We start from the raw sequence: 27,948 nt of genomic DNA on the forward strand, positions 1-27,948 counted from the left end.
TTTCTGTTGAAATAATGCTTTATTTCACAAAAATAATATATAAAATATATATTATGCTTAGTGTCTCATCACTAACACTCAAATTATCTCATCATTTTTTTTTCTAACTGAGATGATATTTTTATATTTTGGAGTGGTTTCATTTTTCATACATTTCTTTGGTTTGCTTTGTTTTAAGGGATTTTTTCCCCCCTTCTTATTTTCTGAAATGCAAGTCCACACACTTTTGAAAAGAAAAAAATATTTCAAAGATTCGAAACATGAAGATTTCTGTAGAAAAGATTTAAAGTTAAAAGAGTTAACTTAAAGTTGGTATTTCTTTGGTTTCGCAAGTTCCACTATTCGATCGCTAGCGACAGCATGCTGTGCAGAAGGGTTCACTTTGAAAGGCTCAAATGTGTTCTTCATCAGTCTCCTAGGATGTGGGCTGCTTAGTTCCTCTATTCTCGGTGATGGTACAGCAGTCAGTGCTGCCCTGGTAATGGGACGCTGACTTGGTAGATTTGGTACAAAATTTGGATGCAATGACTTGCTGACTGCTAACTTCTCCAGCCTCGAATAAGTTGCACTACTGCTAACAGAAGCTGGTTTGATTGCATACAACTTACTTTTCTGACCTGGCTGAAGTTTAGTGCTTATTCTCCGCGGTACTGGTACAGAAAGTAAAAGAATTCGAGGTGAAGGTTTTACATTTCTAGCTGATATTGGCACTGCAGTTTGCACGGGTCTTGGTGCTATAAAAAGTGGATGAAATTTCTTTGAAACTGCAAGGTCAATCACTCTTGGACTGCAAGTAGCATTCATGGCAGCGGAAGACACTGGCCACTGTGGTGATGCCCTGAAAGAAACACAAATGCTTTAGTGAATGTTCTCTTCCTTTTTTTTTTTTTCTTAGTTTATTTATTTACATTGCTTTTTGAAGGAAAGGTTTTCAGCATGGGGTGAGAGGAAATGTTGGGGGTCAATTGAGGGAATAAATAGGATAACTGAACTGGAAGTACATGAAGTTAAGGGTGGGACATTTATCTATACCCATCAGTGTTGTGGGGCAGGCAGGTTTGAGTGAGAGGGTGTAGATCTTTCTATTTCCTTGGGTGTGTCGAGGTACTGCACATTGATGGATGGGGGATGGAGTGGCCTCCTGTGTTGAGTTGTGTCGCATATGTAGTGGTGTGGTTCAGGTATGTCTACAGAGGTGATCAACAATGCAATTGCCTGTTTCCCCAATATAAAATACACCATAGGATTTTGGGATGATACTGTAGTTGAGTTTTCATGATGTGCTGTGAATGTTTCGGGTGAAGTGGTGTTGTGGCCAGGACCCAATTATAATTGTGGTCTAGGTGATGTGGAGACAGGTGCATTTAAGGGCACTTGGTTGTGTGTGGATAGGTCCTGTGGAGCTTCAGTATAGGAGGTTACCAATGTTCCTGTCTTTCTTGGAAGTAGGGGAGTGATAAGAACTGCTGTTGGATTGGAGAATTATATTTGGGATTTGCAGACAATTGTGTTTTAGTAAGAGGGCAGATAGCTGTAGTAGGTGTCCATCTTGGAGCTGTGGATGTAGAGGGGTGGAAGAAGAGTGCCGCTGTCTCTAACCTGGCAGAAAAGAGTGCATGGGTACTATCAATTCAGGAAAAGTTTGCATTTTACTCATATTTGGGTTCAAAATTTTGATTCAATACTGCATAGTCAATGAAGCTGGTGGAATTTGGAGAATGGTGTAGCAGACTGTGTTTAAGATCTTAAAAGGAATAGTGGAGAGAGGAATGAGAAATATTGAAGGTGATGTTGAGAAAAGCAATTGATATATCAGTTATGATGAGAGTAAGTTCCAAGATGAGGTAAAAAGAGTTAAAAAAAAAAATGAAACTATCAATCTGTTGCCTGGTGAGAGTGATAGCACCAACAGGAGTTGGGCAAACACTTAATTCTTAATATACCCTACTAAAAAATTTGTGTAGGTGGGAGTCATATTGGTGCCCATAGTGACACCACTAATCTGTTTGTAAAATTCTCCAGTGAAAGAAAAGAGGGAGGGAGGTTGATATCATTTAAGTGAAGGAATCAGACAGTGTTGTGTACACATAGGTGCTGTCAAGTCTTGTAAGCTTTTAAAAGCTGATGACATTACCTATGGAAGATGACTGAATAGAGTGGTTTAACATGCATAGTGAGATGGAGCTTTGACAGCACAGGGAGAAAAGAGAACAAGAAGGATTTAGTACATGGGTTTTATCTTTAATGTGTAAGTGTAAGGCAGTGTCAAGCGGTGATGATGTTCCATCAAGAAAAATGCACTCGGTTCAGGCAACAACAACTATTTATATGAGGAACAGACAAAAAAAAACCTTACCAAAATTATGGACATACACAACCATGTTGAATGGCTTTTCTTCCCCAGTGTATGCCAGCTGGTGATGAGACAAAGGATGATGAGGACACTGAGATAAATGCACCACATCCAACCAACCAAAGTAAAAAAAAATAAATAGATGTAAAATGATGATGATGATGATGATGACAAAGATGAAAACAAAGATATCCACATAGACAATGACGATGGCAAGAAACATTTCACCTATACTTTCTGTTCAAATAATGCTTTATTTCACAAAATAATATATAATACATATTATCTTTTGTGTATAACCACTGATACAAAAATCATTTCATTCTTTTGTTTCTCAGTCAGACAATATTTATAATTTCAGTGAGTTTTTCTTGTTTTTTTTTTTTTTTTTTTTTTTTTTGCCTATGTTCCTTTTCTTCTTTTATTTTTCCTACTTATTTTTTCTGAAATGCCTGGCCACAAACTTTTGTGTCAAAGAAAAACGTTTCAGAAACACGAAAGATAAATATTCCTGTAGAAAACATGAAAGCTAACATAGTGGACTAAAGGTGGTGTGTCTTTGGTTTTGCAAGTTCTGTTAAACGTTCACTAGCAACCGCATGCTGTGAGGTGGGGTTAACTTTGAAAGGGTTGTATGTGTCCTTAATCAGTTTCCTAGACAGTGGTATGCTTAGTTCTACCAGCCTTGGTGGTGTTTTTATATTCAATGTTGACTTGGGAAAGGGCTGCTGAATCTGTTGACTCATTCTGTTATATGAACGAGGTAACTTTCTGATTTCTAAGATTTCCAGCTGTGAATAGTTTGTACTACTGCTAACAGAGTCTTTTTTGTCTTCATACAACTTACTTTTCTGAAATTCCACAAGCTTACACACTGAGTGACGTACTATTGGTACAGCAAGTACACGAAGTCGAGGTGATGGTTTTGCATTTCTGGCTGACAGTGACACTTCAATTGGCACTGGTCTTGATGCTACAAAATTTGGATGAAATTTCTTTGAAACTGCAAGGTTAATCACTCTTGGACTGCAATTAGCATTCAGGGCAGTAGTTGACACTGGCCACTGGGCTGTTGCTCTGAAAGAAACACAAATTGTTTAATGAATGCTCTCTTTCTTTTTCTCCTAGCATATTTATTTACATTGCTTGTTTGAAGGAGAGGAGGCTTTCAGGTGTGGGACAGAAGGAAAGGTTGGGAAAGATTTGCTATTCAATGTGGCCTACAACAATCTTTGGATAAGTTGCACCCATGTTGGTGCTCACACCAATCCTGTTAATATGTCTGTAATATACTCCAGTGAAGAAAAAAAGGTTAGAATGGGTCCATCTATGTTGAGAGACATAGATATGTACAGCAACCAAAATCCAGGAGGTGCTGTTATGCTAGGTGATAGACTGCTTTCTACACCACCAAAACTAATTATGGTCTACTGGACACAATTTGTGTATTGCAAATCTTTAGCAGACTTGACAGGATATGCTACATGTACAAATATGTCACATGTAGAAAGATGTTACATGCAGATTTTGTTAGAAAATAAAAATGCACTCAGTACAGGCTGCAAAAATGTCTGCATGAATAATGGTCATAAAAATCCAGCAAGATTAAGGACATACACAAGGAGGTTGGAAACCTTTAACTCTCCTTATATATATGCCAGCTGGTGGAAACCACAGTAAATCATGCGACAAAGAAATGATGATGATCAGTGAAACAAGCCAGACCCATCCAACCAACCAATGAATGAAAAATGTAAACATGTAAAATGACGATAACGATGTTGAGGACAAAGATGATAGCAAAGACATCAACATAAACAATGATGATGGTAAGAAACATTTTACCTATACTTTCTGTTGAAATAATGCTTTATTTCACAAAATAATATATAATATATATACTATGCTTAGTTATCTAATCAGTGACACTCAAATCATTTCATCATTTTTTTTTCTGACTGAAATGATATTTTATATTTTGGAGTGGTTTTGTTTTGATATATATATGTGTATATATATATATATATTTTTTTATTTGCTTCGGCTTTGTAGGGTTTGCTTCCTTCTTCTTTTTCTAAAATGCCCATCCACAGGGTTTAGAGAAAAAAAATATTTTTTAAATTCAAAACATGAAGACTTCTGTAGAATAGATGAAAGTAGAAATGGTGAACTTAAAGTTGGTATTTCTTTGGTTTTGCAAGTTGCAATATTCGATCAGTAGCAACCACATGCTGTGTGGTGGGGATCACTTTGAAAGGCTCAAATGTATTCTTAATCATTTTCCTAGAAGGTGGGGCACTTAGTTCTACTAGTCTCGGTGATGCTATAGCAGTCAATGCTGCCCGGGTAATGGGACGCTGTTTCTGTTGATTCGGGAGAAAATTTGGATGCAATGACTTGCTGACTGCTAACTTTTCCAGCCTTGGATAGGTTCTGCTGCTAACAGAAGCTTGTTTAACTTTATGCGAATTACTTTTCTCACCTTCCTGAATTTTAGTGGTTATTTTGCGCGGTACCGGAAGAGCAAGTACAATAATTCGAGGTGAAGGTTTTACATTTCTAGCTGACAATGGCACTTCAGTTTGCACGGGTCTTGGTGCTATAAAAAGTGGATGAAATTTCTTTGAAACTGCAAGGTCAGTCAGTCTTCGACTGCAATTAGCATTCATGGCAGCGGAAGACACTGGCCACTGTGGTGATACCCTGAAAGAAACACAAATGGTTTAATGAATGCTCTCTTCCTTTTTTATGTATATTTACGCTGCTTGTTTGAAGGAAAGGAAGCTTTCAGCATGGAAGAGGAGGAAAGTTTAAGGTGCCAGGGGGTATAAATAGGATAACTGAACTGGAAGTACATGAAGTTAAGGGTGGGACATTTATCTATACCCATCAGTGTTGTGGGGCAGGCAGGTTTGAGTGAGAGGGTGTAGATCTTTCTATTTCCTTGGGTGTGTCGAGGTACTGCACATTGATGGATGGGGGATGGAGTGGCCTCCTGTGTTGAGTTGTGTCGCATATGTAGTGGTGTGGTTCAGGTATGTCTGCAGAGGTGATCAACAATGCAATTGCCTGTTTCCCCAATATAAAATACACCATAGGATTTTGGGATGGTACTGTAGTTGAGTTTGCATGATGTGCTGTGAATGTTTCGGGTGAAGTGGTGTTGTGGCCAGGACCCAATTAAAATTGTGGTCTAGGTGATGTGGAGACAAGTGTTGCATCATTACTGAGTGCATTTAAGGGTACTTGATTGTGTGTGGATAGGTGCTGTGGAGCTTCAGTATAGGAGGTTACCAATGTTCTTGTCTTTCTTGGAAGTAGGAAGTGATAAGAACTGCTGTTGGATTGGAGAATCATATTTGGGGTTTCTATAGGAGAGTGGATGGCTGTAGTAGGTGTCCAACATGTGGGTTTGCTTGTAGAAGGATGGGAGAACGGTGCCACTATGTACAGCCTGTCAGAAAAGAGTGCAGAGTCCACAACTGATTGTGGGTACTCTTAGTTCTTGGAGAAATGTTGCATTTTCTCATATTTAGGTCCAAATTTTGATTCAGTGTTGCATAGTCAATGAAGTTGATGAAATTTGGAGAATGATATGGCAGATTGAGTGTGTTTAAGGTCAGAGGAATTGTGGAGAGAAGAGTGATAATTGATGATGGAGATATTGAGAAAAATAAGATATGTAAGATATTGAAGGAGTGTAAATTCAAAGGTTAGGTTAAAGGAATTAATAAAAGAGATGAACCTATCAAACTGCTGCCTGGTGAGAATGGTAACACTGAAACAGTTATTAATAAACAACCATTCAGCTTTGGATCGTGTCCTGTGTGTTGAGAAAATATCTGCTTTTCAATATGGCCTACAAAGTGTTTTGCGTAACTAGGGTCCATCTTGGTGTTCATAGTGATACCACTGAGTTGTATGCAAAATTCTCCAGTGAAGGAGGAATGGGTTTGGACAAGTTCATCTAAATGGAAGAATGTGATAGCGTTCTGGACAGGCAGAGGCTGGTGGTTCCAATATCCACCAAACATATGTTGATATATATATATATATATATATATATATATATATATATATACATACGTACACACACACACACACGATATATCATTATCATCATCATTTAACATCTATCTTCCATGATGGCATGGGTTGGACAGTTTGACGGGAGCTGGCAAGTCAGAGGGCTGCACCAGGTTCCAGTTGTCTGTTTTGGCAACGTTTCTATGGCTAGATGCCCTTCCTAACACCAATTACTTTACAGAGTGTACTGAGTGCATGGAAATATATATGTGTGTGTGTGTATATATATATATATATATATATATATATATATGTATGTATATCATCAATAATATATATATACACAAGGTGCGATGGGTAAATTGTTACCATTTTATATTTTTCATTTCGCAAATGCACATTGTTTGTTTTTGATTTTGTCGACTACACAGTATAGTAGGGTTACTATACAGTTGAGCACTGTATGTTAGTAAAACAGTACCGTGACGCAATTCACCCAGCCAGAAATTTGGGAACGACATGATGTACTGCTTGGCATTCACACTCGAAGCTGCAATACGAACATTTCAGAGTGTTTTGATATCAGTCTGAGGACATGTACCGAGAGTGATAAAGATAAAGCATCCAGTCAACATCATGGTGTTTGGAGTGATCACTAGTGATGGCAATGTTATGCCTCCATTTAACATTCTCACATCACCTCAGACTCAACACGGATGCCTACATCAAGTGCCTGGAAGAGGTAGTGTTGCCCTGGGTTAAGAAGGTAGCTGCTGGAAGACCCTATGTCTGACAACAGGACTCTATATCATGTCACACAAGCAGGAGAACTCAGTCATGGTTATCAGACAATTTCTGCGACCACATCACCCCTAACATCTGGCCACCTAACTCCCCAAACTGCAATCCCTTGATTATTATGTGTGGGGCACAATTGAGCAAGAGACCAACAAAACTCTTTGTAACACCAAAGATGAGTTGAAGGTAAGGATTATGGCAGCATTCACCAACCTAAACAAGGGGACTGTTCAGAATAGTTGCAGGAGATTCCAAAGTCGTCTGGAGGCCATGGTTGATGTCATTGGCGATTTTATTGAATAAATTTACTCTTTAGTATTTCAAGATATTTTAATGCAATTTTGGTAAATATATCTGTTAAAATGAGATGTCAAGTGTTATTTTCATTTTTGCGTAATTTAGATGACAGTTTATTCACCGCACCCTGTATATATGTATATATATATATATATATATATATATATATATATATATATATATATATATCTATAAAATCAATTATATATATATATATATATATATATATATATATATATATTATTGATTAGTTATGGGGGAGACAATTTCAATGCCTCTGAAAATGGTGGAAGAAAGAAAGTAGTAGTTATTCTTTGACCAAATATCTGAACCAAATGTTTGAAACAAGTGGAATCTATTAATGGCAGCCAAAATCCAGGAGGTGATATTAAGCCAAATGTTCAGTTACTGTCTACACTACCAAAAATAAGAATGGTCTGTTGTACACAATTTGAGTGTTGCAAATTTACATGGACTTGATTGGATATGCTCCATGTAGATAGATTCCACATGCAGATTTTGTTAGAAAATAAGAATGCACTCAGTACAGGCTGCAAAAATGTTTGCATGAGGATTGGCCATAAAAGCTGCCAAAATTACAGACACACACAAGGAGGTTGGACGCCTTTTCTCTCCTTGAATACGCCAGCTGGTAGAAACCACAGTAAAAAATGAGACAAAGGATGATGACAAGTGAAACAAGAGCAGACTCATCGAACCAACCAATGAAAAAAGCATGTAGATATGTAAAATGATGATGACAATGTCAAAGACAAAGATGATAAGAAAGACATCAACACAAACAATGATGATGGTAAGAAACATTCCACCTATACTTTCTGTTGAAATAATGCTTTATTTCACAAAATAATATATAAAATATATATTATGCATAGTTATCTAATCTCTAACACTCAAATCATCTCATCTTTTTTTTTTTTTTGTGACAGAGATGATATTTTATGTTTTGGTGTGGTTTCATTTTCATATTTCTTTTCTGTTTTTTGTGGGGAGGTTTTTTTAATTTTTTTTTTTATTCTCATTTTTCTGAAATGCTGTCCACACACTTTTGGCCAAAAAAAAAATGACATTTGTAAACCTTGAAACATGAATATTCATATAGAATAGATGAAAGTTTAAAATATTGAACTAAAGGTGATGTGACTTTGGTTTTGCAAGTTCCCTTAAGCGTTCACTAGCAACCACATGCTGTGTGGTGGGGCTCACTTTGAAAGGGTTGTGTGTTTCCTTAACAAATCTCCTAGAAGGTGGAGCGCTTAGTTCTCCCACTCTTGATGAAGCTGTCTTGAGAGGTAGGGGGTAAATCAATTGACTCGTGCGAGTAGGAAGTAACAACTTGCTTATTCCTAACTTTTCCAATCTTGCACTAGTTGTACTGCTGCTAATAGAAGCTTGTCTAATTTCATACAACTTGCGTTTCTGAAATTCCTCAAGTTTAGCAGTTACTTTGCGTGGTACCGGTGCAGCAAGTACACGAATTCGATGTGATGGTATTGCATTTCTGGCTGATATTGGTACTTCAGTTTGCACTGGTTTTGGTTCTAGAAATTGTGGATGGGGTTTCTTTGAAACTGCAAGGTCAATCACTCTCGGACTGCAATTAGCATTCAGGGCAGCAGTAGACACTGGCCACTGGGCTGACTCTCTGAAAGAAACACAACTTGTTTTATGAGAAAGACTAAGATTGGCTGTCGTTTATATCAGAGTTCGGCAAAGGGGTCAATATTCATTATCCGAGTGGTCAATAAACACCTGAAACAATTTGTGCATTTGGTGTGTTGAATTATTCTCAATATAACATGACAGGATTTAAAGTGGTGAACTGGTTGAATCAATAGCATGCCAAGCATAATTCTTGGCAGCATTTCATCCATCTTTACATTCTGAGTTCAAATTCCACTGAGGTTGACTTTGCCTTTCATCCTTTCGGAATTGATAAAATAAGTACCAGCTGAACATTGTAGTCGATATAATCGACTTACCTTCATCCCCGAAATTGTTGGCCTTGTATCAATATTTGTATCAAAATTTGAAATCAGTATAATATGAGTTGAATTTTAAGTATTTTCAAGAAATTTCTTATCAGAAAGTGGTTAATGATACAAAAGAACACATGAACTGTTGTTGTTTCTTTTTCTTTGTAATGGAAAAAATTTTTTATAATACTTTTCGATTCTATTATAGAAATTTCCACGATAGAAGTCAATAAGTTCTCGACAATTCCATAAAGGGGCCAATAATATTAGGAACTGGCTGACCCTCAGTTTTGATGATCATTTCCACAAGTACCTTTACTATTTTGAGAACATCACCCAGTCGTTCTCAAAATCTATTGAAACACCTTTCTGTTTATGAAATCCCCTTAAATCACAATTTGACCTTCATTTGCAAAAACAGGGAACGATACAGAATTTTTTTCCCTAGCATGCCTTTCTTTCCCTTGTTTAATGAGAGCATGCTAGATGAAAACTTAAGTCATCATTATACAAAAACAGATCTTTGTTTATTAATCGATGTCTGTAAATATGTCTAATTATTGAGCCGTTCGCTGTCTAAAAGATAACATGAAATATTACCTGACTTGGCAACAGGTGAGAGTGGATTCACATCAGGAAGAACACCTGGCTGAAAAAAAAAACCTGCTTCAACAACATTTGTCAGATTAGAACCACGTAACCGTGTAAGCATGACAAGAGGACATTAAACAGATGATGATGACAATGATGGTGGTGGTGGTGGTGGTGGTGGTGGTGGTTGAGGCACTGGTGAAAAGAAAAGAATTCAAACATACCTGGGTGGAACATATCTTGCGTGTAATTGCTTGGATTGAGAAAGAACCATAAGTCTTTGAGACACTGCTGCAGATTAGAGAGAATGGTAAAGATATAGTGTGTTAAAAGTGGATCGCTACACATTTGTGCATGTGTGTGTGTGTGTGAATATGTGAGAATGTGTATGCATAGCCTTGCGTATCTCTGAGACTGAGTGTGTCTCTCCTTGCTGTCATTTAACCCTAGGTTAGCCCTAATCCTGTAGACCTATGACCAAAAACACTCCAGATGTGACCATCCCTTTCTTTCTTTTTTTTTTAAGTGCATCTGAATGACCTTATCCAATATGTCCTTTCAACTTCTAAAATTTTTTTGTAAGACAGCAGTGATACAGGGGAGACATAGCTGCTATTTCTAGCAAGTCAAAGGAACCTGTACAGCAATGGCACTCAATCTTTTTAACTTCATGTGGTATTAGAGATCGGGCACTAATGATCAGTTTTCAAATTGACTGATATTCTTGCCTATATATATATATATATGTATGTATGTATGTATTATTTATTTAAAAGCAGCAGAAATGTAACAAAAAACTGTTACTCGGAGTTTCACGTTCCCGTTCATTGGACAGTTTTGTTAGAAAATCTAACAAAGCTGTCCGATGAACGGGAACATGAAACTCCGAGTAACAGTTTTTTGTTATATTTCTGCTGCTTTTAAATAAAGCATATTACTCTACCTCTGGTATTTGAGTACTCTTTTTTCTACCTTGTTGCACATTTATGTGCTTACTCCGGTATATATATATATATATATATATATATATATATATATATATATATATATATATATTATTTAAAAGAGTTCCATTAGATAACAGCGAAATTATAAACAAGTAAAATGAACTCCCAATAGGGGGAGGCGCTTTGAAGGTTACTTGTGGAAAAACCCATAAAAGCCATGGGTGCTTGGTCAAATGGGGTGAGAGCCCCTTCTCCTTTTATATTCCATTTTACAGGTGTAATCTCAGAATTGGTCCATTCATACTGGCCATCTTTCCAACATTCACCACCTTTCAACAAATTTGCCATGAGACAATACTTCTGTCTCTGCTCTCACCTTCCTTTTCAAGTGGAATTTGAAAAAGTTGATGAGGCCTTGGCCAAAGAGGAAAGTGTCTGACTTTAGCCCTTTCAAACGGGTCCACCATACCACCTCTTTTGCTAAAGCCACCAGACAAATGAAAATTGCCTTTCCCTCCCGGTTAAAAGTCAGTGGGGTAATCTTCACTATGGATTCAGCTGATAGCCGGATCCGTCTTACACGCGACAGTAGCTTTTCAACATAAACCCACAGGTCAGCAATACTCGGGCACTGGACGAGTGCGTGCAGAATGATTTCGTTGCTCTGAGTGCACCTCAGGCAGGCCTGGCTGATGGCACGTCCGTGCTGGTAGAGTTTATCCCGAACAGGCAGCGCCCCTCGGTAGCAGTGTCAGGCAAGGGACTTTTGGAAGTTATCCATGGGCCTCGGCCTGAAAGTTCCGCCAAATAGACTGCTTAGCTGGTCATCGTCGACACCTAGAGTTTTCCTGAGAATGTCATCACACTTTTCCTGCACTAACCCTTTATAGAACGCTAGAGTGGAACTACTACTGATCGCATTGCAGGCCTGTCGGAGGGCGGTGAGAGCTTGACAGCACTCGAGGTGCGAAGCGCCCTTTCCTAGTCTATGTTTGATCCAAGATTGCAGCTCAATCAAAGATACGAGCTGTGAAAAGGAGAGCCTGACGAACGGCGACCACACCTGCTTACCATCCAGGAAAGGCTTGGGATGCCGTAGCCTGAGTGAATGTCTGCACATCAGCAACCACGGCAGGCCCAGACCTCTGCTCAGTGGCTGTTGACAGCAGATGGAGCACCCCTTCCACAGACAGTCAAAGAGCAAGCGTACCAGCTTGGCCCACCAGCAGTCAGGACGAGGGACGACAGTCAAGCGGTAATAGATGACGGATGTGATGTACGCATTCGCCATAAAAATGGTTTCAAATTTTGGGACCAGGCCCCAGGAATTTTAATGGAGGAGTTAAGTCAATTACATCAACCCCAGTGTTCAACTGGTACTTATTCTACTGACTCTAAATGGATGAAGGTCAAACCTGACCCCCAGCAGTATTTGAATCCAGAACATAAAGTATTTTGTCCAAAATGCCAATCTGCCAGGTTGTCACCATCACTGATGATGATGATGATGATGGCGATGATGATGAGGATTTCTTTTATTGGCCACAAGGACCCAAGACATGGAGGACAATATTGAAGGATAAGTTACAGCACAAAAAAATGTAAACTGACTGGCTGGTGTAGTGTGTTCTTGAGCAAGGCACTTCATTTCACATTGCTCCAGTTCCCCTTTTTCTATCAGTGGGGAATGTTGGCCTGCTCACCTAGCCATCAGGGTGTCATTATTTGAAGGCTAAAACAATACAAAAGCACATTGTGACCAGCGATGTGTAACAACATCTGATAGCCTGGTCGGTCATGTGATCATGCGATAAATAAACCAGAATTACATTTGACAGAATAATCCGAATACTAAAAGGTTAACTTACCCATGATGCTGGCTGTTTGATAATTACTAGTTTTCAGAAAGGAATACAATTCACTGCTGGGGTATATGAATCCCTGCTGGAGTATATAACTCACTGCTAGTGTGTATATACCTCACTGCTAGTGTGTATAATTCGCTGCTGATGTATAATAATTGAGGCAGATCTGTTTGTGAGTAAAAAAAATATAAATAAATAAATAACGAAATAAAAGCAACAATGTTAAACTGATATATTCTTTTTACGCTTTTACTTGTTTCAGTCATTTGATTGTGGCCATGCTGGAGCACCGCCTTTAGTTGAGCAAATCGACCCCAGGACTTATTCTTTGGAAGCTTAGTACTTATTCTATCATACTCTTTTGCCGAACCGCTAAGTTACGGGGACGTAAACACACCACCATCGGTTGTCAAGCGATGCTGGGGGGACAAACACAGACACACAAACATATACACACACATACATACATATACATATATACGACGGGCTTCTTTCAGTTTCTGTCTACCAAATCCACTCACAAGGCTTTGGTCGGCCTGAGGCTATAGTAGGAGACACTTGCCCAAAGTGCCACGCAATGGGAATGAACCCGGAACCATGTGGTTGGTAAGCAAGCTACTTACCACACAGCCACTCCTGCGCCTATGACACATTTTTTTTACAGATTTTGGCAGAAAAATCTCCCATATTTTACATAGCTACTGCTTTGGTGCTAGTAAAGTCAAGTAGTTTATAATAATCCTTTCTACTTTAGACACAAGGCCTGAAATTTGTGGGCTGACAATAACCTCAATGAATGGAAAATATTTGTCAACACATGCCTTCTTGCAGACAAAAGAGTTCTCATGCTTGGCTTGTTACTATGGAAAAAGACATGAATGTGTCAGTGGCTTACGATTGGTTAAAATTACCCCAAATTTGCAAACTTTAAAAGCTAATAACTCTTTATTTATCGATTCATTGTGAAAATGAATCTGAAACCATGTTATTATACTGAATATGAAATCAGTTTGAGCAGAAATTGAAGAGATTGAAAACTGGCAGCCAAAGAGAATAGATCTCCTCTTCCTTGCCATCCTCTGAGGCAAATTCCTCTTCCATTTTGTCTGTAGAGACCATGAAATAGACTGACAAGCCTTTTTAGATATTACTTGTTATTTATTGTTTTATTCACCAATATATTTAGATAACTTCAAAACTGTTTCTCACTGACACAATATTGAATAATGAAACCTTTTTACGCACCTGCACTAGTTTTACCAAAACGTAAATTTTCCACTTCCTGTCTTCAGTGAAACTCTTAGAATATTCCAGAAACTTGATTTGTTTTTTTTATTTTCTTTAGTTTTTTTTCTCCTCCCCTTTTAGTTCTAAAAGCATAAAAAAAAGTAGTTGCATTCATAAAAGATGGAATCAACAGACGGACAATTCTATTACCTGCCAGTGGCATGCAGTCTGGCACTGAATGCCCGTTGATTTTTATATAACTCGAAAATCAATTTAAGAATGTAATGTATTTATAACCACATTGAAAAGTTGTCCAAATCACTGGAAACTGAGTTAAAATAGTTATTTGGTTTCAAAGGGGATCCATCCAGATTGATACTTTGCTGTGTTTCCATTTTACTTCCACTAGGCATGCTTAAAGAAAAATGCATAGGAAATCTTTTGTCCCCCATTTCCTATCTTTCAATAACTATCATTTCAATGCCTGTAAGATTCTTTTTCATCTCCATAAAATAACTACAGAAGGCACGTTTTGGCTTCCCCTCCCTTTCTATCAGTTCCTCTTTGTCAACAATTCTTTGTAATTGATGTCACTAATGCAATAGGCTAAATGGTCAAATGGGTTTGACTTTTTGACCCCTAAAAATTCTGACTGAAACATATCAACAATCCCTTAATTCTTAATGAGTCAGCTCAAATGTTGCTGTGACTCTGGAATATCTATTTCACTCTGTTGTAAGTTTTGAAATTATTATTATTATTAACCATCCTCTGCACTGTTAAAAAAAGTATGGAGCGCAAGTGTAATTTTAATAAAGAACAAAATAAGAATTTTTAACACTAACGTAAAAGCGGGGTTATTGTATGGGGCTGAGACATGGCAAACAACAGTTAAGTCAAATAAGCAAATACAATCATTCATTAACAGGTGCTTGCATAGTATACTTAAAATCAGATGGCCCGAACACATAAGCAATATGGAGCTATGGCAAAGAACGAATCAAGTTTCAATTAGGGAGCAAATATTTAAGAGAAAGTGGAAGTGGATTCATAGCACAATTAGAAAAGACACACCAAATGTAGTGAAAAGTGCTTTACAGTGGAATCCGGATGGATATAGAAAGAGGGGTAGGCCTAAGAACTCGTAGTGTAGATCAACACAAAAGGAACTAGAGAGAGGGGGACATTCATGGCAGAGTACAGAAGCGAGAAATTATGTGACATGGAATTCAATTATAAGTGGCCTATACTCGAGTTGGAGGGTTAAAGGCAAGAAAGAAAAAAAAAGAAAAAAATCCCCTGCACTGAACAAAAACATTCTGAAATCAGAATTATAATACAGCTGATTAATCTTTGATTGATTTACAAAAATTATCTTTCTGTTTTGTTGAAACTGATTTACAATTCACGATTGCAGTAAAATGAGGTATACTGTGACAACGTGAAATGAAAGTGTTCAGTTTTTTTGTTTTTTTACAACTGAAAGTGATTTTTTTTCTACAAAATGAAACTTGTAAGTTACAAAAAATATGAGAGCAGAAATAAGTCAAATCTCCAACAAACTCTTCTTTACAACTTTGTCACAGTATTTCTCATTTTACTGCGGGAAACTTCTCTGAAAGAAATCTTTGCAGAAAAGTGAGTAGATTGATTACATATTTCTTTCATTATTTTATCGCAGTTTTTTTGCCCAGCGAATTCCTGCGAGATTTGGCTGCTATTTCTAGTATATGGGTAGCCTGCCTGATGGCCGTAAAATCAGGAGGGGAGAGGTTGGGTTTTTTTTTTTTTTTTTTTTTTTTTTTTTGAAAACTGAAATTTTACAAGGAATTTTTTTTCAGAATCACAATCTCTGTATTTTTCTATGTATTTCCCCCACCAAAAAAATTTCTGAAAAAAGTGAAAAATGGTGGGAAATTGAAATTTTGAAGTTGCAATTTTCGCCAATTTTTTTTTCAGAACTGGAATCTCCATAACCAAAAATGTGGGTTTCCATAAAAAAAATTTTTTTTTAAAGTGGGGTGGGAGGGTTCAGTTACATCTCCGCCATGTGCACCAAGTATTTATTGTCTGACTAACTTCGTAAGTCACCGCATGTCACTGTTACCTACTATTGTTGTTGTTGTTTTCTGTGTAGTTCTTGTTTATCACCACTACCACCATCAGTTCAGCCCCAACGAAGTAGATTTATAATCAAGACATCCCACCCATGACCATTCAGATCTTTGTTTTTATCTTTTATCTCTTCTTTTTGACTTGTTGCTGTCACTGGACTGCGGCCATGCTGGGGCACAGCCTTGAAGAGTTTAGTCAAACAAATTGACCCCAGTACTTATTCATTTATTCTTTTTTCCCAGTTCTTATTTTATCAGCCCCTTTTGTTGAACAGCTAGGTTACAGGGACGTAAACAAACCAACACCACTTGCCAATTGGTGATGGGAGACAAACACATACACAAAAACAAACACACATTGATATATACATATATGAATATATATGATGGACTCTCTTGTTGAAGACAACATGTAGCTGAATGACCTGCACAAATGATTTGTTTATAATAATAGTCAAATGTTTGTGCCGCACATTAGTTCATTCTCTCCATCAAATCAACACTGTCTGAACAGGTGCACAGGTGTACCATATGTCAGGTGTTGAAGCGATCGCATGACAACATCAGATGAAGTGTTTTGCTCAAGAAGACAACACACCACCACCTGCTCTAGGAATTGAAACCATGATCTCGCAATCATGAGTGCAACACTCTTACCACTAGGCCACGTATATATCTATATATAGGTGCAGGAGTGGCTATGTGGTAAGTAGCTTACTTACCAACCACATAGTCCTGGGTTCAGTTCCACTGCATGGTACCTTGAGCAAGTGTCTTCTATTATAGTCTCAGGCGAACCAAAGCCTCATTAGTGGATTTGGTAAACAGAAACTGAAAGAAGCCTATCGTGTGTGTATGTGTGTGTGTGTATATATATATATATATATATATATATATATATATATATATATATATATATATATACATATGTATATATCTATGTGTGTGTGTCTTTGTGTCTGTGTTTGTACCCCCATTACCACTTGACAACCGGTGTTGGCGTGTTTACATTTCCATAACTCAGTAGTTCAGCAATAGAGACTGATAGAATAAGAACTAGGCCTAAAAAATATGTCCTGGGGTAGACTTGTTTGACTCAAAACCTCTCAAGGAGGTGCTCCAGCATGGCTGCAGTGAAATGACTGAAACAAATAAAAGAATATACCGTATTTTAACATGTATAAGGAACCCTCGTGTATAAGGAATCCCCTCATTTGGAGATTTAAGGTTTGAGGAATTAAGTAATTTATTGATATCTGTAATACTATCCATGTATAAGAAACACCTACATTTTTTTAACCTAATTTTTGACAAAAAGGGTTTCCTTATACATGTTAATATATGGTATATATATATATATATGTGTGTGCACAATGGGCTTCTTTCAGTTTCTGCCTACTAAATGATTTCATTTGGCTTGATGGGTCTTCTTCTCAAGCACAGCATATGGCCAAAGGTCTCAGTCATTTGTCATTGCTTCCATGACAGTTTCAATGCTCAAAAAGTGATTTTTACATGCCACCGGGTGTGAGGCCCAATGTTTGAAGATCATGCTTCACTACTTCATCCCATGTCTTCCTGGGCCTCTCTCTTCGACAGCTTCCCTCCATTGTTAGAGATCAGCACTTCTTCATACAGCTATCCACATCCATATGCATCACATGATCATACCAATGCAGTCATCTCTCTCGCACACCACATATACATAGATATAATTGCCATGATAGATCACTGACCACTAGACATTTTTTTTCTCTCCTTGTTTCTTTCTGTGTTCCTTTCTGTGGAAGAGCATAGGCTCGAAACGTTAAAGACTTTTTCAATTCCCGAGCGTTATACTAATACATCTGTTTGTTTTCTACACCACCTGTCTTCATCTTTGGGGTTTTTTTGTGAATTCTCCCTATATATATATATATATATACTGTTATGGTGAGTATCTTGACACCCCATGTGAGACGAACTGAACTCATATAAGTAGCTGTATGTTTGACTGAGAGAGAGAGAGAGAGAGATGAGAAATTGCAGAAAGTCGAATGATGTCATTTGTGAGTTCGTGAAGTCACAGGAAATTGTTGAGAAGTTGTTATAGTTTGTTGAGAGTTGTTTTGAATTGGTTACAGTTGGCAGAGTATTTGGGAATACATCAAGTGGAGACAGTTGGTGTCTGTCCTGTTCCGTGGTACTGTATATCACACTGTTATAGTGTAGGATACAAAAGTGACATACAGTAGTCACATTACAAGAGTGTTGACATGGATATCCACTTACAAAAGTGGCGACTAGTGATTTGATTCTTACATTGGTCATTAACAGTTTTTTTATGATACAAAAAAATTCATAAGAATAACATAAGAAAATTGTCAAAAATAATTGCAATTAATTTCAATTATTCCCAAAATTTACTTCTAAATTCTAAAAACTGTTATCATACCAAAGAATTTTGTGCAAAAAATCATGTAAAAAAAAATCGCCATAAACAATCGCAGTAATGAAAACTTGGAAATCCAAAATTTCAGTATTGCGGGTCCAGAGTCGACCCGGAATGTTTTTAATTTACTCATGGAGTTGGCCTGATTCCAAAATGGTATGACATGTTGGGCTACAGCCTCTAGGAGTAAAGTTAAAAAATTGTGACACACAGACACACTGACATTCGCATTTATTATATTAGATAACATGATGTATATGCAGAAGAAAAATGAATATAGATTTATAACACAATGTGTATTCATATAAAATTGAACATGTATCTGTGATAACATTTTTTTCTTTTTAATACATTTTATCATGTTTGCATAGACATGACAGAATATTTGTAGCAGAAATTCTTTTCATGGTTGAATGGTGCTGCTGTAACCACTCAACTGTAAAGTTTTATTTATTTATATATCTTATATTTGTGTGAGTGTGTGTTAATTTAAGCAAATTAGAATTAGTAGAGTTAGGTCTAGTACTATGTTCCTTCAAACTTCAAATATCTCAACCCATTTGGGTAAACCCCATTTTTTGAGAATGTGTGTTTGTAATTGGCATAATGACCCTCCTCAGATACAATAAAATTTGTTTCAAGACACAAGTTCACATCAAGAATCTTGCAAACCAAATACAAAAACAAAATGATAATAAAAAAATGCCAGTGCTATCTGACTGGCACTCATGCTGGTGGCACATAAAAAACACCATTCAAGCATTGGACCTCACGGAAGCAGTGACAAGTGACCGAGACCTTTGACAATATACCATACTTGTGAAGACCTGTCAAGAAAAGTGAGATCATAGCTGTGGCCGATACCAGTGTCACGTTAGTGACACACCAGTGGCACATAAAAAGCACCCACTACACTTTTGGAGTGGTTGGCATTAGGAAGGGCATCCAGCTGTAGAAACCATGTTACATCAGATTGGAACCTGGTGCAGCTCCCCAGCTTATCAGTTTTCAGTCAAACCATCCAACCCATGCCAGCATGGAAAGCAGATGTTAAATGATGATGATGAGATTTGATATTTTTTCCTTGGGGAAACATTGGCCAGTCTCTTTTCCTTTTTTTTGTTTTTTGCAATAATTGTTGTTTGTAGTAGCATCACTTCTTAGCATAACATTTTTACATTATATCAAATATCCTAAAAGTAAATGATTTTTTTTTTTATCTTCACAAACATTTCAAAATTATATTTTGGACCATAAATTGGTATCTCTGATCTAGACACTGTCAATGATACCACTAGATTTGAACTAATGCTCATGAAATGGTGAGTTATACATTTTAATCCTTTTGATACCAACATGCCTAAGACTGACCTTAGTTCTATGATATGATCTTCCTGTTTTAAAGTGAGTTAAATTAAAAACTTCCATCAAACTTTCATGTTAATTAATGTTCCAAACACTGACTTACTAATATGAAAAAGTTGTTTAAATTTCTTCATTGTTTTCGAAATTACTTGAAACAAAGTTATGTGTTGTGTATGGATGAAGACAGCTACATCAAGAAGTACCAATCTCTAATTGTGGAGGGATTGTGTGGAAGGGGTAGTCCCAAGAAGATGTGGGACATAGTAGTGAGAAAGGATCTTCAACTGTTGGGCCTCACAGAGAGGATGATAAAGCACCAAGACTTCTGGTGGTTTGCTGTGCTTGAGAAGACACGTTAAGCTAAGTAAAATTGTGGCTGTCTTGCATACAGGCATGTCCCCTATATCCGTCTTTGACTGAGTGATCCTAATCTTGGGGGCTTGTGAATGCTGGTGCCACATGAAAAAAGTACCCATGCCCATGTCACGTAAAGTGCATCTATGCCAATGCATGGATGTGCATCTTGTTGGCACTCCGTCGCTTACGACGTCGAGGGTTCCAGTTGATCCTGCTCGTGAAATTAACGTGCAAGTGGCTGAGCACTCCAAAGACACGTGTACCCTTAACGTAGTTCTCGGGGATATTCAGCATGACACAGTGTGACAAAGCTGACCCTTTGAATTACAGGCACAACAGAAACAGGAAGTAAGAGTGAGAGAAAGTTGTGGTGGAATAGTACAGCAGGGTTCGCCACCATCCCCTGCCATGGATGTGTATATATATATATTTATACATATATATATATATATATATATATATATATATACACACACACACAAGTGAGTCAGAAAGTAATACAATTTTTACTTACATTACTTTTTGATTCACCCTTATATGTGTGTGTGTGCATATCTATCTATCTGTATATATATATATATATATATATATATATATATATACACAGGGTGCGGTGAATAAACTGTCATCTAAATGACGCAAAAATGAAAATAACACTGATATCCCATTTTAACAAATATATTTACCAAAATTACATAAAATATCTTGAAATGCTAAAGAATTAATTTGTTCAATAAAATCGCCATTGGTTTCAACCATGGCCTCCAGAGAACTTCGGAATCTCCTGCAACTCTTCTGGATGGTCTCCTTGTTTAAGTTGATGAATGCTGTCATAATACTTGCCTTCAGTTCATCTTTGGTGTTGCAAGAAGTTTTGTTGGTCTGTTGCTCAACTGCGCCCCACACATAAAATCAAGGGAGTTGCAGTCTGGAGAGTTAGGTGGTCAGATGTTAGGTGTGATGTGGTCGCAGAAATTGTCTGACAGCCATCTCTGGGTTCTCCTGCTTGTGTAGCATAGTAGAATCCTGTTGCCAGACATAGGGTCTTCCAGTAGCCACCCTCTTGACCCAGGGTAGCACTACCTCCTCTTGGTACTTGATGTAGGCCTCTGTGTTGATTCTGAGGCCATGTGGGAAGATGAATGAATCACTAGTGATCTCTCCATACACCATGATGTTGACTGGATGTTTGATTTTTATTACTCTCGGTACATGTCCTCAGATTGACACCCAAACACCGAAATGTTTGTATTGGAGCTTCCAGCACAAATGCCAAGCAGTACAGCATGCCATTTCCAAATTTCTGGCAGAGTGGATTGCATCATGGTGCTGTTATTTTTTGACAGACGGTGCTTAACTGAACCTACAATAATGTGCTGTTGACAAAATCAAAAACAATGTGCATGCACGAAATTAAAAATATAAAATGGCAACAGTCTACCCATCGCACCCTGTATGTGTGTATGACATAGAAATCCATAACAATCTGACTGAGGAGGCTTCTAACATTGAAGGTGGGCTCTATAGAGTTGAAACTTTGAAGGAAATTTGGCTGATATTTCTAGCAGGGTGAGAAACTACACATGATGATGATGATGATGGTGGTAGTGGTGGTGGTGATTGTGGTGGTGGTTGTTACAGCGGTCGTGGTGGTGGTGAGAGTAGTAGTGATGATGATAGTGGCCACAGCAGCGGTAGTGGTGGTATCAATGATAAGTCATAACGATGATAACAAGGTTATTCTTGGAAACGACTTTCATTTTGTTTTCTGAGAAATTTACTTTCACGACCAGTAGTAGCTGCAACAGATGGTGGTAGTTGTAGTGGTCAAGGTTATGGTAATGCGGTGGTTGTGGTGATGTAATTCTGGAAGTGGTGGAGGAACAGTGACCCCACAGTGGCTGCAGTGGTAATTGCAATAGTGGTTGTGGTAGTAGTGGTGGTGGTGGTGAAGGTGGTAGAAGTAATGGCGATGGTTGTTGAGGTAGTAGTAGTGGTGATGGTGGACGTGGTAGTGATGGTTGTTGTTTTTGCTGTGGTGGTGGTTGTAGTAGTAGTAGTGGTGGTAGTAGTAGTAGTGGTGGTGGTGGTAGTAATAGTAGTAGTAGTGGTGGTGGTGGTAGAAGTAGTTGTGGTGGTAGCAGTAGTGGTGGTGGTGGTAGTAGTGGTGGTGGTGGTAGTAGTGGTCGATATGATGGAGACGGGTCAGTAATACGAACAGTAATTAATGTGTGTATGACATAGCCGTGCTAGAGCAAATGGCGGCGGCGCCGGCGGTGGTGGAAACGATGATGAAGTCGTTACGTTAGTGTTTACAATAATCACAGTGGCGTAGTGGTGTTGGTGGTGGTGATGATGATAATGATGTTTTGCCTTTGTCGTGGTTGTTATTGTTGTTGTTGTTGGTGGTGGTGAAGTCGTGTCGGTGTTCATAATGGTGCCTGGTGAGGTCGCTGCAAAAGCGGCGACGCTGGTGATGCTTTTACATTGTGGTTGCTGTTGCATGTGGTAGTGATGGTGGCGGTGTTAATGTTGTTACTGGTGCTGGCGATTGTTGATGTTGTTATTTTGGTGGTGGTGGTGGTGGTGGAAGCGAAGGTGGTGGAGGCTGTGGTGGTAGTGGTGACTGTGGTGATGGAAACTGTGGTGGTGGAGGCGGTGGTGATAGTGGTTGTGGAGGGGGAGAGTATTGAGTATTTCCAAGAAAACCATAAATCGGAAAAGTCCCAGAAATATCACCACCACCACTACCACCATCATCATCATCATCATCATAGAGGAAGGTTGGCTCTTCATGGCGAAAGATCTGACTCACATCATCCGGTCTTTCCAAAGTTGTGTGAGTGCGTGCGCTCGAGTGTGTACGTGCGCGTATGTTTAAGTATGTTTGTGTATGTGTGCATTCGTTCATTCGTTTCTGTGTCCTTTTTTTCTTCTTTTCTTTTCCATACTACCACGAATATCATTGAAGCATAGTCCAACGGGTACCCATCCTGTCGCTAACCCTTACCTGTTTTTCAAGTAAGGGATCACCTATTTCACATGTATTCCAAGACGCAAAGCAAGCAGAACGATTCTTATTTTTTTTATCGTAATTTTTTTTACTTGAGCAAACTATCAAAAGTTGAAGTTTGTGTCATGAGTATGGAAGATTATTAGTTCATGAAAGCCAGCCTGAAACCAGTTTGTTTGTCATCGGAAGAAAATAGTAATTTTTTTGCTTCGTTATTGTCAATATAGGAATGCTTCATCGCACTATATAGCTTATTATTATTATTATTATTATTATTATTATTATTATATGTTATGCTGTTCTTCTTCAAGATACGACGGTGTTGATAATAGGTATTTTGCTGTAATTTCTAGCAGGCTGAGCGACCGCACTGAGCATTAAGTGATGGCGATTTTTTTCTTTCTTTTAATCCGACGTTATTTTAATATCGAAATTTAATTTCTTCAATAATCTTGCTATTAGATTGTCACTTACAGGTATGCAGAAAAGTTCCTTAAATTCTTTACCCAATAATCCAGCACTTTTCGTTGAGTTTTACTAATTTTTTCCATGATGTTCTCTCTAGCCATCGATGTCATACTTCACATTCAAATTGAAACGTGATCAAGTGCTTGAGTGTTATTTATTCGCCTTTATCTACTTGCTTATTTTGATTTTAATCATTGAAATTGTATGGATAATACCGTACTAAATTCTGGTGCCTCAACTTAAGTACCATATTCATCTGAATCTAATTTTTTGCTATATATATAAAAAGACATTTAAAACAATTCATGGTTGATTCGGGGACAAGTGAAGTTGATGTGTGACAATTATTATTATTATATTTTCTTCAGAATTACATTAAATGATATTTAAGTGGTTTAAATGCAAAATATAATTAGCGGAGGAGCTGCATCAGAAAATTTCCCTGTTTTCTCTCCCCCACCCTTTGGTAGGCAGCATCCTTTCCTTTCCAATATAGACTAGTTCCAGTAGGGAAATGGATGAAGCTCTGTTACAGTGGAGAAAGCTGCGTTTGTCAGTTCTTGATTCAGATGAGGATAGACGGAAAGAGAGTATGGGGCAATCTGCGCTCAGATGCTACTTTCAACTCTCTCTTTGACCAGTCTAATCAATTTTCAAGGTGTCACCTACATTCCGCAAGTGCGAAATTCTCGGGGGACTGGATTGATGCCTTGCCTGTGGCCAACATTGGCGGTCTATTTAGTATGCATGAGCTCCACATCTCCATTGCACTCAGAGTGAGAGCCGACGTCTGTGGGGGACTGACATATCGCTGTGGTAGGCCCCTCGACTCCACGGGCCTTCACATATTGTCTGGTCACCTAAATGCTGGTCGTTTCGCTCATCAGACCGAGCTAAACTTAAATCAGTAAGCGGGCCCTGACTCGCATGAATACCCCTCAGTTCTAGAGCCGGTAGGATTATTCAGAAGAGATGGGAAGAGACCAGATGGTCTTACCCTTTGTCTCTGGGTAAGAGGTAGGTGCCTCATCTGGAACGCCACAATCTGTGACTCCTTTACTCCCTCCCACATCCTGGATGCCGCGGTAAACGTGAGGGTCACTGCTTTCGTAGCCGAACGGAACATCCGTCAGTGAACCATATCTGCCAGCCTGTGACGTTTGGAGGGGCTGGGCCGCTAACAGTGAATTTCGTTGTCGTCTGCTTCACAGATGGCAGGTGATGCTCGTAAGAGTGCTTGGCTGTACAAACGCCTCAGCCTCGCCATCGCCCGCGGTAATGCCACGAGCGTGCTGGCTTGCTTCAGTAAGTTTCGTTGAACCTTGAGGTAGGTGTTCGACCAATTGATGCACTTAGTGTTAAATTGATTTTTCTCTTCTTTTTTTTTTCTTTCTCATGTTTGTGTTCTTCGGTTTCGGATTTGGATTTTAATGTGGTTTTGTAACATATATGTACCATATAATACGTGATATGTATGTAATTATTAAATTCAAATTTTAATTTTAAAAACCAAACTAACCAAAAAAAAAAAAAGGACTATACATGTATTTTAATTTTAGATAATCTTTAAAGGGATATGATGCTGCAAAGACATTTTTTGACATTCTTTTCAGAAGGGAAGTTGATCAGGCCGCTTACTTCCCTAGCTATCATTACTTCATGGCGAAGGAAAGAACGCGAAACTAAATGGTTGTTAAATATAGAACTGTTTATTTTCAGGTCCCAAGAATGTGTGTGTCATGTATTTTAGTTTTAGGTTGATGCTTAGAGATGACCTTTAAAGAGACATAATATTGCAAAGACTTTTTTTCTCGTCATTCTATTGGGAAGTTGATTGGGCCACTTACATCCCTAACTATAATGGAGGCAGAAAATAGCAAGAAATTGGGCGGTTGAGTGAAATACAAATGTTTATTTTTCTAAGACCCAGCGACGTCTTAAGGCATGGGTACACTGGACAGTTGCCCAAGGGCCTCACGCATCAGGGGTCCCAGTTCTGATTTATGTATACTATAACTTGCTGCAATAAATAATATTACAGGGCCCATTGCATTGACATGCAGAGAAACAGATAAATCTGATAAAACGGTGCTATTGAGAAAGCAAGCGGCACGATCAACTTCCGAAAGAATGTCACGAATGTCTGTGCAATATCAATGTCCCTTTCAAGTAAAGGTTCTCAACCATTCTGTGGACCCCGTTGATTCCTATTGTGCTCTACTGCACCTCCATAACTATTTGAAGTTTCAAAAATTCCATTATATTTTTATAGTTAAACTTGATAATAAATTGTATAAGAAAATTGTTGAAATAGTTTGCGTAATTATGGCACTTTGTAAAATGTATTCCTTTTCACTGAATTATAGCAAATTGTAACACACAGAATTTATTTTGATAAGACTACACACAATAAATATTTACATTGGTAAATGCACATAGCATAATTTAACGATCCCATCTTACACCTCTAAAGCTTACAGATTTTGAACAATTAAATTTTATATGGAGCCTCAAGAGTCATGTTGGACCCCGCTTGAGGACCACTGTTTTAAAGGTTATGGTCTATAGTAGTCTTCTTAAAAACCTTCAGTGTTTGACTGCTGACGTATGTGCTCAAGTTTTGTCAACAGCATACTTTGAAGCATTCCTATTTAATTGATTTCATTAAGTAAACCAGTCTCCATAAAACTGGGGCCATGAGTCCATATCTACGAGTCGATATTTACATATATATATATATACCACATTTCGATCAGCTTGATCAACGGAGATCAAAACAAACTGAAATGTGGCGTAGATTATATTGATTATCGATTTATAGACAAAAGGTCACAAATTATGTTCGGGGTGGCAGAAACGGTTATCGACCATCCACAGCTGTGGTTCTCAACCGGAGTTCATACGGCCTTTGGAGATCCATATAAGATTTGTTAAAATATATACTTCTACAATTCACAGAATATTTTAATAATTTTTTTAATACAATTTCTAACATTCGATTATAGAAATATATCAGTTTTTGAACAACGTCTGGCTAGGAGGGTTCACCCGATGGTTGAGAAACACTAATCTGCCGAATTTGATAACAGAAGCGGGGGACACGTAACTAAAAACTACATAAATGTAGGTTTAGGTTTCTAATACAGGACAATGGCAGCAAAAGGCAACACGTTTTGATGGCAAAGATACAATCGATTAAGTCTACTCGACTATGGCGAAAGTAAAGAATACACACACCCAGTGGTTAGGGTTTTTGTTACGCCAAAAACGGGTGGTGTACGAATTCTGCCCTCGACAATTAATTTATTGATCATCGGAAGTATCAAAAACAAAGGTGTTTCAGATGAGAACATGATCTGTCATTCGCTTTCCCCAACCTTGATCCAAACAGTACGGCATTTTTGTTTTATCTTTTTCCATTTCAATGACGGAGTTTAAACAATCCGTTAAATTCAAATTTTATTTAACAAAGAATCTATTTTGTATATTTTGGGAGTCACAGCAACGGAGAGGGAATCTTTTGTAAGAATCTTAAATTTGTTTAGAAAATTTTATTTATGGTTATATCTAGAAGAAAATAAGTTCCTTAATCTGTAGACAACAAAGAAAGCATTGGTAAATTTAAGAAAATATCAAGTGTTTGGTCACATATAAAGAAATACGAAAATTATGCGTTAAATGATGAGAATCAAATAGCGAAAGTAATTAGCATCTCTTAAAAAATATTAAGAGGACAGGAGATAGATGAATGTTCAAATAAATAAATATATATATATGCGTGTGTAAATAAGGGCTTACCACAATTTGATGGGCCAAAATTCCCATTTCTTGGTATATGTAGACCTTTCTATACGGAAGGACAAAAGTCGAACTACAAGACAGTTATTCTAGTCGAAATTGTCATGTCATCGAACACGTCACAAACGGTTTGTCTTCTTCGAAAATATGATTCAAGTTGGTGATGGTATTTGCTTTGTCTGTCTTTCTTCAGTAAATAGTTGATATTATTTTTCTTTTCTTTTTCCTTGTCTTTCGTATGTTTTAACAATCTATCTCTCTCGCCTGTCCATTTACACAAACGCGCGCGCAGGCAGACAGA

General features: G+C 37.9%; 1 protein-coding gene across 6 annotated transcripts; it reads right to left on the reverse strand.

Annotated features, from left to right (window-relative positions):
* On the reverse strand, positions 1–27,937 carry LOC106870494 (sperm microtubule associated protein 2-like). 6 transcript variants are annotated; one of them, XM_089342262.1, is made up of 6 exons: positions 27,648–27,893; positions 14,120–14,244; positions 12,878–13,040; positions 10,287–10,353; positions 10,072–10,120; positions 1–838 (listed from the first exon to the last, which is right to left on the reverse strand). In XM_089342262.1, exon 6 carries the CDS (start codon positions 802–804, stop codon positions 304–306), a length of 501 nt encoding a protein of 166 aa, XP_089198388.1. In that variant the 5' UTR covers positions 805–838; positions 10,072–10,120; positions 10,287–10,353; positions 12,878–13,040; positions 14,120–14,244; positions 27,648–27,893; the 3' UTR covers positions 1–303. The 6 variants fall into 6 exon arrangements, with proteins under 6 accessions (XP_089198388.1, XP_052832213.2, XP_052832214.1 ...); XM_089342263.1 differs by lacking the exons at positions 1–838; positions 10,072–10,120 and adding exons at positions 3,295–3,430; positions 4,836–5,056 and having other exon boundaries at positions 27,648–27,937; XM_052976253.2 differs by lacking the exon at positions 10,072–10,120 and having other exon boundaries at positions 27,648–27,892.
* Positions 27,938–27,948: the final 11 nt, after the last annotated feature.

Source organism: Octopus bimaculoides, chromosome 25 (assembly GCF_046866305.1).
Source record: "Octopus bimaculoides isolate indiv1 chromosome 25, ASM4686630v1, whole genome shotgun sequence".
In the NCBI taxonomy this organism is placed as follows: domain Eukaryota; kingdom Metazoa; phylum Mollusca; class Cephalopoda; order Octopoda; family Octopodidae; genus Octopus; species Octopus bimaculoides.